The sequence below is a fragment of the Lottia gigantea genome (genome assembly GCF_000327385.1).
Source record: "Lottia gigantea unplaced genomic scaffold LOTGIsca_62, whole genome shotgun sequence".
NCBI lineage: Eukaryota > Metazoa > Mollusca > Gastropoda > Lottiidae > Lottia > Lottia gigantea.
Window position 1 is genome coordinate 1661336 of NW_008710115.1, and position 12936 is coordinate 1674271.

The window sequence follows — 12936 nt, forward strand, 5'->3', positions numbered from 1 at the left end:
ATAATAGCAAGTTTATAAATAAAATTATAGAGTGCATTAAACAACATAAATTATGAAGCTTATTCCCATATCAAGTGATATAACACCATTTAACCTTAATACCATACATAGAGCCACCTCAGGTTTAAATCATATAAACTACATGTACAATAGTAATAGAAATATCTATAACATTTGTGCTTAACTTTTAAAGATGCATGCAAAATAAAATTTTGAGGATCTTGATGAGGGAATCCATGTATACTGGACCAAATATAATGATTCCTGCCCCTTGTTGGGCTAGCAAAGAAGGTTAATGCAAGCCAATGTTAATATAAGGACAGCCGAACCAACCCTTTTAGCTTGAAAATGAAAAAATTCAAAAGCATCCATTTTCAACCATCAAACACTTGTTTTCAAGTCAGTCAGTCTAATCAGCATTACTACTCAAATACCAAACTTTCAGAAAGTATAAGTTAGTTTTGGGCTGAATATTGATGGTTCTATAATGTTAAGAAAATCACAAGACCAATCCCTACCTGGTTGATAGAAAAGGCTGTAATAATATCTTGTTCTTTATGTATTATTTTCATTGGTTCTAGAGATCTAGCTGGTGTATCACTATCTGTAGTAGTTGTTCTCATTGAATCCTAAATATAAAGAGATGCATATAATTTACCACCAGACATTTTCATGAATGTCAAAATAACACATTTATATCCTGTTTACAAGAACCTTAAAAATTTATAATTTTAAACATTCAATGTAAATGGCACATTCTACTTTTGTGAGCCAGATTTGATAGACCATACAGTGGGCAATAAGGGACAAAATAAGCATGTCTATAGGCCAATATCTGATAGAAGAGATCATCAATATGTGTAAACTGTATAATGAAAGTTATAACTTACAGCACTATCAAGATGAGGTTTTTTATTTCTAAATATATAACGTATAAATATATCTTTTAATACATCTTGTTTAATCAGTTGAAACCACAACCTTTTCATTGGTAAACTTGATTGGTCATTTCTGTAAAACAAACACAGGTTAGAGATCAAATCTCCACTTAACTTCTACTTTCAAGTTGTATTAAGAGAAATGCAAACTATTGAATTACACTATGCAAAAAAAAAAATAAAATATTAATCCATCAAAATAGATCTAAAATATCTGGCTATTTTAGAATTTTCCAAAATATTACCAAAATCAGTTATACTTTTTTGCCAAAGGTCATGTCAAATATAATTCAACTTTGGGAAATGACGGTCTGGAGTCATAGAAAGATGTCCGATTGACAAAACAGCCCTGGTGAGTATCAGTAATTTATGGATCAAATTCATAAGGATTAAATTCATATGAAGGTTTATTCCACATTACTCCATACTCCATACAACAGATATAGATAAATGTGTAATTTTTACAATTTTACTTACACAAAAGGTGTATTAGAAGGATTTAGTAGGGCCTGATACTTAGACTGTGGTACACCAGTTGTAACATCTAGATGTAAACCAGGGATATAACTTTCAGGTGGACAAGCAAATAACTCTAATCTACTGTATAACATTTCATCCCATTGTTCTAACATCTTCATTAGAGCATGTAGTAATGGTGAACAGTTTGGCAACTCTACAATAGATATAGAAATAATGTAACCAACTGCTTTAGTTACTTAAAATTTATTATTGTATGTAGTGGTTACCTTCTACTTGTGTTTTAGAGCATTAATTGTAGGAACAAATTATGTATGAAACAATAATCTAATTCTAAAGTTCTATATCAATAAACACATTAACCAATAAGCATACACATTTATAGGCATCAACTCTCATAAATTGAAGAAGTTCAACCAAACCCTAGATTTAAAGTTATTCATCAGATAGAACAATATATATACATAAATATACTATACCTGCTAATTCAATACCAACTAATGGTAAAAATAACTGTATATTATGATATATATGATGTACTATACAATATCTTATTAAACACCAACTGTAGGAATTAGGATCACTATGTTGTTGCATATTATCCAACGCCCTAAAAAATATACAAAATTTAATTTTTATCTATTTTCACTCACTTGCTTTCAGATTTCCACATAACATATATATACAATCTTTCAATCATGCCCTGTATTCAAGTAAATAATTGTTCACTATTCAAGATGTTTATACATCAAAATCTCGTTTTAAACAAAAGTAAATCAGCATAATCAACTTCCAAAATACAGATATAACACTTTTATCTTGATAACCATCAAATGAAATATGACAGAAATGTATCAAAAAACTTACAATGTTTTAGGTCTTGAGACTTCAAAATCATCTTCACTATCACTAGCAGGTTCATCATCAGATAAAACAGAATCATCAGAATCATAACTGATGACAGACTCTGATGATGGCACAAAAGGCTGAAAGAAAGAAAGCAATATTCATATTTTTCAATTTTTTACATATTTTTTTCTGGATTATATGTTCCTGTTTACAGTAGGTTTGACTGGAATAATGAGGAAAATCAACTAGATAGATATTTAGTTCAAATCAAATGTTTTAAGTGTGTTCACTTACTTTTGTCATAAAGAACGTAATCATACTAAGTTCTGGTGGTATAAACTTCTCTTTATAAGATTCTTTCATTTCTGCTGGTTTTGGTGAAGGTGAGGATCCCATTACTCTCATGTTTAATCTCATCCTATGTTTAGCTAGTTCATCTTCTGATGGTTCTACAGTAAAATTATATAGATTAATATACCACTATTTCATTAAACCTATGGTCAACCTACAGGGATGCCGAGTTCAAAGAGTTCAGAGTGTTATCAGGAATACTAGACTATCATGATTTCATTTTAAGTAGTACAAATGTTTGAAAAAGTAACCGCATTTCTCATTATAACTCATTTAACTGTTTTGTTTCCAAATACCTGAACTCAAAAAGAAACTTGATAAATTGACATTCATGGCCGTGTTTTCCAATTTCATAATTTCCCACGAAAGTTTCTAATGTAGGTTCAACTTACTTGTTAAAGGAATGTTTGGGTTATTAGATTTAAAAATTGTTTTAGCTCCACCACCAAACAGTGCACTCCACATTTTTTCATCAAATTTATGAGCTACCAGTCGGTATAGTAAGAGAGGATCATAGGTAGATAAACCATTAACTAATAAACTTATATAAACAGCTAATAATGATTCCGTTAATAATATATTTAATTTTGGAGCATCCTCATCTTTTTCTCTAGCTAATAATACTTTTAATGATGTTACACCTGCAATGAATATAAATGGCTTTGAAAGTGAATTGTCTTTAATATCCAGACAGGTTTAGACTGCTATTACTGTGATGATAAAATCTATGACACCAAAAAGAAAAATCAACATTTATATTAAGTAAACACATAGGCTACATTTTTGCACTATTCTAAGCTTCATATACTACATGCATTACGTATTAACATGTGCGTGTATATTGGAAGTATTATCAAAATTTGTGTATTCAGTGGGATTTCGCAATTAAATTCATTGATTTTTACAGAGGATTATTAGGATAGCAAGAAAAATCCTGTTCAACAATTTGATTTGACTACACAGTAAACATTATAATAGGTTTCATGCTGTAGGTACAATTAAAATATTAATGCTATTAAAATATTTTATACCTGGCCACTTAGCAGCTGGTGTATTAACCATCTCATCGCCAACACCACCACTATGTGATCTACCACGTCTTCTTTTAATACCAGTCATTAAATAACTAGCTTGACACGCAAAATTAGGACTGAAATAGTTCATATAACAAAATACGTCACAACATGTCTGATTTTAAGTAAACCCATTCAAAGGCATCTATTGCAAGCACCTAATTTGGGGGCAAAGGAAAAGAAAAACACAGAATTAAAAATAATTTTGACTGAGATAGCAATTTAAATTTTCATTGCACTTGATGATCAAGATTCTTCTTTTTGAATGTATTTGGTATGCTTTCTGCTCTGTGTATTGATGTTTTTGTCTTGACCACAACAAAATTTATTGATCTTGCTACATATAATAGACTAAATGAGTCGTCATATCACCAGGGCTTAATGAACCATGCATAAAATATTACTCACCTAGAAAAGCCTTCTAATCCAATATCCATATTATCATTTAATGATACGACAAAATTATCACTGTCACACAGACATTGGTATATACATGATGATAGGGCGACAGCCAGGTTACGTAATAAATATACATTACTGAGATCTGTAGATAAACCAGGTGGTAAGAGAAGTTCTATTATAGTGTGTAACATATCTTGTGACATACATTGTAAATGTTGAATAGGATCTGATATAACAGTTTTAGAACTAGCTATACTAGCTGATAGTAATGGTAATGTGGTTGGGAAGGGTAATGGAGATAGTAATTGATGCTGTGGTTTCTCTTGTTGAAGTTCTTGTAATAACAATAATAATTCCATTCTAACAGACGCAAGACCACCACCTCCTGATCCTTGCATTATACAATAACTAATTAATGTTCGTAACAATTGCTGATTCATTTTTAACCATTGTTTTCGTCGCGACATTCTCTCCATTTTGGCTTCGAGATCAAGTTTATCTGACATAATAACTTCGTGTAATGAAGCTTTACTAGCGGATGTATCGGAACGTATAGATAGAGATCTAGAAGGTCGAACTGGTTCCAACATGTCATCTGAATCTCTACTACTATCTAATGTTGCTGAAAAAAAAAGGAGATCGTCATTACAAAGGAGAGTAAACCACTAAACTGAACCATTGGAATCAAAAGAGTCTAAAAAGCATTGGATCTGAACTTAAATTGAAATGAATGATTGCTAATGCAGCTGTAAAGTTTAGCAATGCCATACTATATGCAATGAAGAAAGTTTGAAGATACAGACAATTTAGCTTAGTTATATTTTAATTTTAACTTTGACAAAATAATAAAACGTACAGATCTACAGAACACTGGGCCTTGCTTTACTGTCATGCTTTTTCCATTTCCAATCTCTATCATTGACAGGGAGAATAATACAGGTATGTTAAATGTTAGCTAAGCACTGAAAATCTACATGAAAAGTGAAAGAAGAACTTACTATCTGCAAGTGGATGTTGAGAAATGTCTTCCTCTACACCATAACTACATAATGCTTTCAATATCTCAGCTTCTTTTTCTAACCAAATATATAACTGATATCTAAGCTGTCCACCATCCACTTCAAACCCAGTAGCTAGTGTACCCAGTTCTTCCATTAATACCTTTAAACAAGCTATAAATTTATACTGTTGTGCCATTATGTCTATTTTCTGGGAAGGTTTTTCAGTGGTGATCACACCAGATGGATCTTCTACTGTCACAGTTGGAATGTCTTTATTGATTTCCTCATCTTCATCTTCACTAGAAGATCCTAGAGTAAATTCTGGTTCATCTTCAAATCTTACTCTTGATGTTGGAGTGCTCCAATCAAAGTCGTCTGCCTTTTCTATTTTTTGTGAAGAAATTGGTTCTCCCCAATCTATACTACTTGTGGTACCGTTAGACAAGGGTTGACTCCAGTCAAAAGCATCTGCAGTTTCTTTCTTTTCACTGGTTACTGGTTGACTCCAATCAAAATCACTTGCTTTAGAGTTATCTTCCACATTTGAACTCTTCAGGTCTGAAGATTCTAATGTTCCTGTACTGAGAGAGCCATTTTGATTCATCATTAAATTATTTTTGTTCATTATTTTCTCATTTTCCTTCTCATCAACAACAGGAGGTAATTTGGATAAAACTTCTAGAGCAAGAAGTGGACATCCATTTTTGAAATGAACATGAGCTGTTGCGAAAAACAGTCTACGTTCCATTGGTGTGACCTTATCAATGGTTGTTATATTATGATCTTGAACTGCCACGCTGTTTGATTTAGTGAATCCTGTCATAACAGCTTTACGATGTCCAGGAGAGGCCAATGCTAATTGTTGACGAACAAGTAGAGGATGAGTTCGTAGATAATTATAAAAGTTAAAAACATTGGGAGTAATTGTGGCAGCATCTAGATCAGTTTCAGTAGACAGTTTAGGACGACCAACTTTAGTCTGGAGTAGAGTCTGCAGAGCTTCTTTATATTTTTTAAACATCCAGTATGACATGCTGCGTAGGAAAGGATTAGGATGAGAATGTCGTGGATTATAATTGTCACCACTCTCATCATATCCTAGTATATTGGTATTGAGTATTTTCTGGACACTTAAAGGTAACATCTCCTCACCATCGTATAGTCTACAGATAACTATAGCTAGCTGTATATCATTTAATCTTTCTAGGCATACCTACAACAAATAACACTAAATTCAATATACATGTTTCATCAATGGAAATATTTTAGATTTTAAAGATTGGATGAAGCTCTACAAACATATCACAAAAATCATTAAATCTTGAGTAACAAGGTAGAAAACTTACATTGATGGCATCATTCAAGGATCCTCCAAGTAAAAAGAATGCAGCTGCTTGCATGAACATTTGTTTTCCCAAAAGAGCAAATGCATTTTTCAGAGCAGCTTTCCTCCATCTTTCTTGAGTAAAATCATTCTTAAAGAAGTCACTCATCTTTCTATTATCCACAGATCTACAAAGGTAAGATAGCATGTGAAAAAAAGAGGACAAATTTAAGTGATTTTTGAAAATTTCAAAGGACACCAATCATTAAATAGTCACATTGCTTTAAACAAAAGCAGGTAGTTATCCCTTTCAGAGAGTCGTTTGCAAGTTGATACCAATGGTGTATACTATAAGTGTAAATGTTGTAATAAATCCATTCTCAATTATCAAAATACTCTTGAAAGTCAAAGAACAGTACAATAAACAAAGATAATCCAAAACTTACCTGTATAATCCCCACAATACATTCTTCTTCTTCATAGCTAAATAGAACAGTGCAGCATCTAATGGATCTTTATTGGCTTGAAAAGCTGACTTTGCTACCTGAAATTGTCAATCAAATTTGAACATATATATTGAAATCCAGGACTCTGTTATTAAAACATTTTATGATTAATTTTGTTATAAGCATGGTAGACCTATTCCTCAATATGAAATTCCATACTAACAACTTATTTTTATTGTCAGAATTTTTTGAGGAACAAGGTCCTGGTAAAGATTGAAGTTATAAGTCAAAGTAGCTTGGTTCTTTCTTATAAGCACTAACATTTTTCAGAGCAAGACCGGAGATTAAAATAATAACATACAGGGAACTTTACCTTCTCTATGACTTTCTTTAATTGTGGGAGGTTATTAACCCACCAACCAGCACCAAATTGTCTTAATTCTTCCCATATTGGCTCACCTTTCTTCATACTTGGTATAAAGGATAACAGTTCCTGAGAAACAATAACCATTTAATATATTAACAAACAAATTTGACACAGATAAGGTTTGTGTACACCTTTACTTCTCATAGCTGATTATAAATTAGACTTATTGAAAATATTCTTTAACAGTTGCTAATGAACCACAGATCATGTTTCGGTCTTCATTTGTACTTTTAAGTTAGACATTTTATTTCATTTTGCCACAATTAATTCATCTTTTGTGACTTACCTCTGTAGCTTCAGAATGAAAAGCCCAAACAAGGTTAAATGATTTGAGACCATTTTTAGCCAATGCTCTACGTGGTCCTGGTAATAAGGTACCTAACAGATAGATATGATGTCTCATAGCTAATAGAAATCTTAAACCACAATCATCCATAGATTCAGTTGCTAGAGATAGGCTTGGTTCACCTTCAACAGCAGCTTCATCTGAAAAAATAATACGTCATATCAGCTTAAATGAACTTTTGGATTGGCAATTATATTAGCATAATAATAATGAAATTTATTTGCTTAGTAACTTTGAGAAAATAATAAAGAAAGGACCTTATCTAACTCATATTGAACCCATCGGTATGGATTGTCTGTCAAGAGGACTGCTAAGCTGTTTGGCCACAGACAAACTGGTATTCCAGGCCCTTCACTGCTGTGATACATTTTTCAGCAATTTTTTTAAATGACATTGCTTAAAATAAGAATTATATCATCAAAAATTACCAACCTTGTTCTGGTTTGGAGATTTGTTCAGCAAGGTCTGTTTTAGTACTAGCTACAGTATCAGCTAGAGCCATGAGGTACATCTGATCAAGACTGGATAGACCTGGTAACTGTACTTGAAGTAGATGATCTGCTAATACTTTAGCTTGAGATGGTATAAATAGATAAGGGTTTTGAGCTGGAGTACTTGAAGAAAGTTTGCTACGTTTCCCTCCAGCACTATCTGCTGAAGTTGATAAATCATTGATATCAAATTCTTCATCATCCATTACATTGGTGACAAATAAATCAGTGTAGTCTTGTTGTGCTTTATTAGGTGAAGTTACTGCCCCTGATTTAGCAATCTCCATGTTAATACCAGAGTTGTCTGCATCAGCAGCCAGTAAAGCATACATTGGTAATGGTGGAATGGAATTTATTTCAGCAAAGTTGGACACATCCTCTACTATCACTGGGTTGTCTTTTCCTACAGCTGATACAGACACACTGTGAGATCTGAATCTTCTTCCATCATCTTCAGTATCATCAACAAATACAGACTGCATCCCTTCACCACCAGTTATACATCTTACTAGATGAGCTAAAATAGCTTTAACACGTTTTATTTTACCAAAATTTAACAATTCCATTAATTGTTTTGGGTGATATTGAGGTAAAACTGGATTAGCCATTCTGGCAGCCTCAAACAATCCAAAATCATGAATCACAGATAAACTAGTCAAACTATCACTTCTTTGTAAACTACTTTTAGAAGTCGTGGAATTTTGTTCAGATTTTTGCCATTCCTTTTTCTTCAGACTGACATGTGAGAAGTTTTTACTGGCATGCTTAAAACTTGGCATGGAATATGAAGCTTTAAATGTTGATCGTTTGTTGAAATTATTGCGGACACTACCAGTTGTAAATTGGGTTAAGTTGGCTTCAGTTAATGTGCGTTTATCAATGTTGAAGTCATCTTTATTGTCAGCCACATCATCATCAGGAGCAAGAGGATCTCTCCATTGGGAATACACATGCATTTCATTGTCCATACCAATGACAAGTATACCAGCTCGAACCCAGGATAGATGCATGGGTAATGGTGGTAATCCGTCTGCTGTATTTAGTTCTACTGCTCGTAATCTCATCCACCTGATCTCCTCTTGGTAATCTTCCATCACTAAAGATTTAGACTTCTGTAGTAGTGGTCTAGCTCGCTTCACTTGTTCTTTGGGTTGCTTCTCTTGTAGTGAGGACATGGCTTTAGTTGATGCTTGTGCTATTTCATTTGAAACTTGAGAGTAAGTGAGTATTTTTGGACCAACACCAACTGTCAAAATATGAGATCCATCTTCAGTTGATACCCAGTCTAGCTGTACAAGTGATTTCTGTTGTAAAACACCAAGTCTGTTACCTTGCTCAGCTATAGATTTTCGTACAGTTTGTATTGTACATAAACTGGGTACTGATTTAGTCCGGGTCATGTTTACTATGGAAGAAGAAGGAGATATACCACCAGGTGTACTATCACGGCGGTTTTTATCAGGATTTAATATTAAATCTAAATCTATTTCTGACTTGGGATCTGGTATCTTGATATTCTTTAATTCTATTGTATCTTCTAAAACCCATTCAGATCCCCCTGGAAATAAGAAAACATAAGGTTAAACTAACAAAACAACATCTTTCAGTCTATTTATTTCACTGGTTTAAGACTTCAGCATCAAAATTCAAACTTCTTAAATGGTAGCATCACAGAACAGTCTTACCTGTGGATTCACATTCATATATAGCAACACATAGATTAACAAATTTATCAGTTAGATTATCAGTCTGGGTTGTAATATGACCATATCTATAGGCTACAGAAAATCTACCACTATATGCACAACTGATGGTTATTGGACGACCTAAAATACAAGAAATATATATCCAAGTGTATACAAGCTTGTTTATTATGTTATTTATTGCAAGAGCTTTACAGATTACTTTTTAAACAAATATTTTACACAATTTTGAAAAATAGAGTATATTAAATCAACTTGAAAAGCATTACATTTTTACAATAGAATTCATTCTGGTATGATTTTCACAAATAGTTTGAAATGTCATCTGATAAATATAATACTATCTTACCAGTTAAAGCAATAGAGCTTGAAGCATGAACAGGGCTCATCATCTCCCATTCCGACCAATTAAACGTCACATCTTGTGGATGACTTTTAACTTCAGTTATAACATGTGGCTTGATGTTCTTTCCTTCATTGTCCATTGAAAACTCATAGCTTGTTACACTTAAACAACTCATATTAGTACTGGTTAAACCAAGACTACCTTCACCTAGATCTATCAAGTCACATTTCCAGAATCTTATTTCACCATCTGTACAGGCTGTCACTAGTTGATAGGGAGCGAAACAGGCTGGATAGATAGAAGCTGAACTCAAATGACCAGCAGACACTGTAGCACATATAACATCAACATCATCTGGTAGATCTAATGATTGTGTACACACCTACAGTCAATGGAAAAATGAAAAACCCAATGGTCAATAAAGAGGGACGTCTTAAGAAAATAAGAAAAACAAACATTCCATGCTCCTGTCTTGACAAGGATTTCCCAAATTATCCATACCCATTTACAGCTGGATCAACTGGTATAATGAGATTATAACCCAGAACTACCAATTATTTGATATAACTACACAAATGACATAAGGATACCAATATCAACCTACAGTCTGAATTAGATATCAAACAATAAATACTAAATAGATGAATTAGTAAATGGTACCTTAGTAGTAGTGATAGACATGGTCATAACAGTAGACATTCTAGGATTCATATCTTCAGGTGATGTATCACCAGAACTAGTACCAGTATCATATTCTGCTTCAAATACACTACCAGAATACTGACTATTTTCATATCCTAAAAAATTCAATAGAAATAATTTAATTTCATATACAGCATTTAAGCATTGTTCAAATGTGGTTTCAGTCAAAAACTTTTCTTTTCAGGCAAAAGAAGAAGTATTTTCTTGTCACATTCTATCCAAGATGAAACCTTTTTAAGATAGATATTATAATAAAGGCATAATTAGAAATATTAAAACCTTACACATGTGGTTAATCCAGAGTTCCACACTGTACGATCTTCAGACAACTGATATATTTCAGCTGGTGTCCCTACTGAAGTTTTAGAATTTATTTTTTTGCAAGGAAAATACATTAATTGATTATGTTAAATATTAAGAATAGAATTTCAATAAATTTGCTGAATTCTTATAAGAAAATATTAGTTTTTCGCTAAAATTATTCTTGAAATATTACCTTCATGTCCACCACCAGGTTGCGAAGAGATCGTGATTTTCCACATGTGTAATACACTACCACCCTCTACCATCTTCTCTAATACAACTAGATAGAAATTCTCTTCAAATACTCCTACATTTCGTAGATCAACTATAGCTCCTCCCATGGTGGCAGCATCATGTGAAGACATCTTACCAGTAACTAACTGTTCTTGGAATACGTGTAATAACTGTACATTCTGCCAATCCTGTAATATAACACACTTGCTAAGGTTGGCCATGACATGTCAAGTGAACATTAATATCCATGTGAGGAGTTGATTCCATCGAGCAGCAAAAGCATCTTGCACCTTGTGAAATTGGCCTTTTTCTTTGAGTCAGGCTCACTACCTCTTTCTCTAAAAGGGAGATAACTCTTGATAGCTCGATATCTTAAGACTACAATATAACAATAAGAATGAAACCTAACCAACCTGCATGGCATCGTTAATACCCTCTAATTCTATGATACAGCCTGGTCTAGAGGAAGATTGTTCACTAACTATATTAAATAATTCACTAGGTAATTTACTAGTATTATTATCAACTTTAAAACTAGAACTCGTACTAGAAAAACTCATTCCTTGAGTCTGAAAAAAAAAAACAAGTACATGTAGTTACATTTTAATATTATTAAATGTTACCCTAAAAATAAATATTATCCATATTGTGCTATGTTGTTATTTCTTACACAGGAAAGCTATATTTATACAATAATATTCGTATAAGCATGACATGTTTTGTGCAGTGCTTTATTGATTAGATATCCATCATCAAATCAAAAATTTTCATCAAATGATCTTCTGCTCTTGTCATAAATCATCTTTGATTTTTGACAATATTTTTATTCACACAATTATGTTTCTAATCCCCATTAAAAAAATTAGGCAGTTCCGCTTTTGGCTCCAGTTTTGAATTTCATATCATATGCTTGGTGCCATTGGCTCCACTAAAATCTGTGGCCCATACTTAGCCCCTCCACCAAATGATTTATCAAAATGCCACTGCTATTTAAGCAGGCTGCACAGTTCTCTCCTTTCCCATTCCTAAATAATCTACTTCTATATTTGTTTACCTCTTGTTTACTCTGTGAATCAGATAATAATGATCTAGCATCTATTAAAGCTTGATATAATCTTAAACGGGAGCCATCTGATGCTACAAACAATGCACTAGGTGAATTACTGTAGGAGCCCAATGATGTACTGAAAAATACAACAGAACTATCAACAATAGTTTCATGGAAGTCTGCTTCAATTTAATATTTTGGAGATCTCACAATGAATTAACATATATTCAACAGTTCACATCTAAAAATAACTATCAAATAACTATATATATATATATATTATATATATATATATATAGGAAGTGGTAAAAATTGTCAACCTACCTTGGAAGAAGTGTTGGTACCCAGGCCACATTAGCAAAAGCTGAGACTGAGGGAGCATTTATCCTAGCTAGTTCTATTATACCACCAGATTTAGATAATGGACCTACAGGATCTACACGCCATAATATTAACTCACTACAGAATGGAAAAC

General features: G+C 32.8%; 1 protein-coding gene across 1 annotated transcript in view; it reads right to left on the reverse strand.

The window, feature by feature from the left end:
* Positions 1–12936, reverse strand: part of LOTGIDRAFT_235301 (hypothetical protein) — a gene marked incomplete at both ends in the record, with an annotated part of 30594 nt that overhangs the window by 462 nt on the left and 17196 nt on the right. The window contains 22 exons of the mRNA XM_009064435.1: positions 519–629; positions 891–1011; positions 1416–1611; positions 1895–2025; positions 2283–2401; positions 2559–2713; positions 3008–3256; positions 3647–3765; positions 4097–4712; positions 5089–6304; positions 6438–6603; positions 6862–6959; positions 7235–7354; positions 7575–7774; positions 8067–9683; positions 9811–9951; positions 10178–10556; positions 10835–10971; positions 11373–11601; positions 11827–11982; positions 12468–12597; positions 12786–12888. Coding sequence (XP_009062683.1) covers positions 519–629; positions 891–1011; positions 1416–1611; positions 1895–2025; positions 2283–2401; positions 2559–2713; positions 3008–3256; positions 3647–3765; positions 4097–4712; positions 5089–6304; positions 6438–6603; positions 6862–6959; positions 7235–7354; positions 7575–7774; positions 8067–9683; positions 9811–9951; positions 10178–10556; positions 10835–10971; positions 11373–11601; positions 11827–11982; positions 12468–12597; positions 12786–12888 — 6509 coding nt within the window. The remainder of the gene's footprint in view (positions 1–518; positions 630–890; positions 1012–1415; positions 1612–1894; positions 2026–2282; positions 2402–2558; positions 2714–3007; positions 3257–3646; positions 3766–4096; positions 4713–5088; positions 6305–6437; positions 6604–6861; positions 6960–7234; positions 7355–7574; positions 7775–8066; positions 9684–9810; positions 9952–10177; positions 10557–10834; positions 10972–11372; positions 11602–11826; positions 11983–12467; positions 12598–12785; positions 12889–12936) is intronic.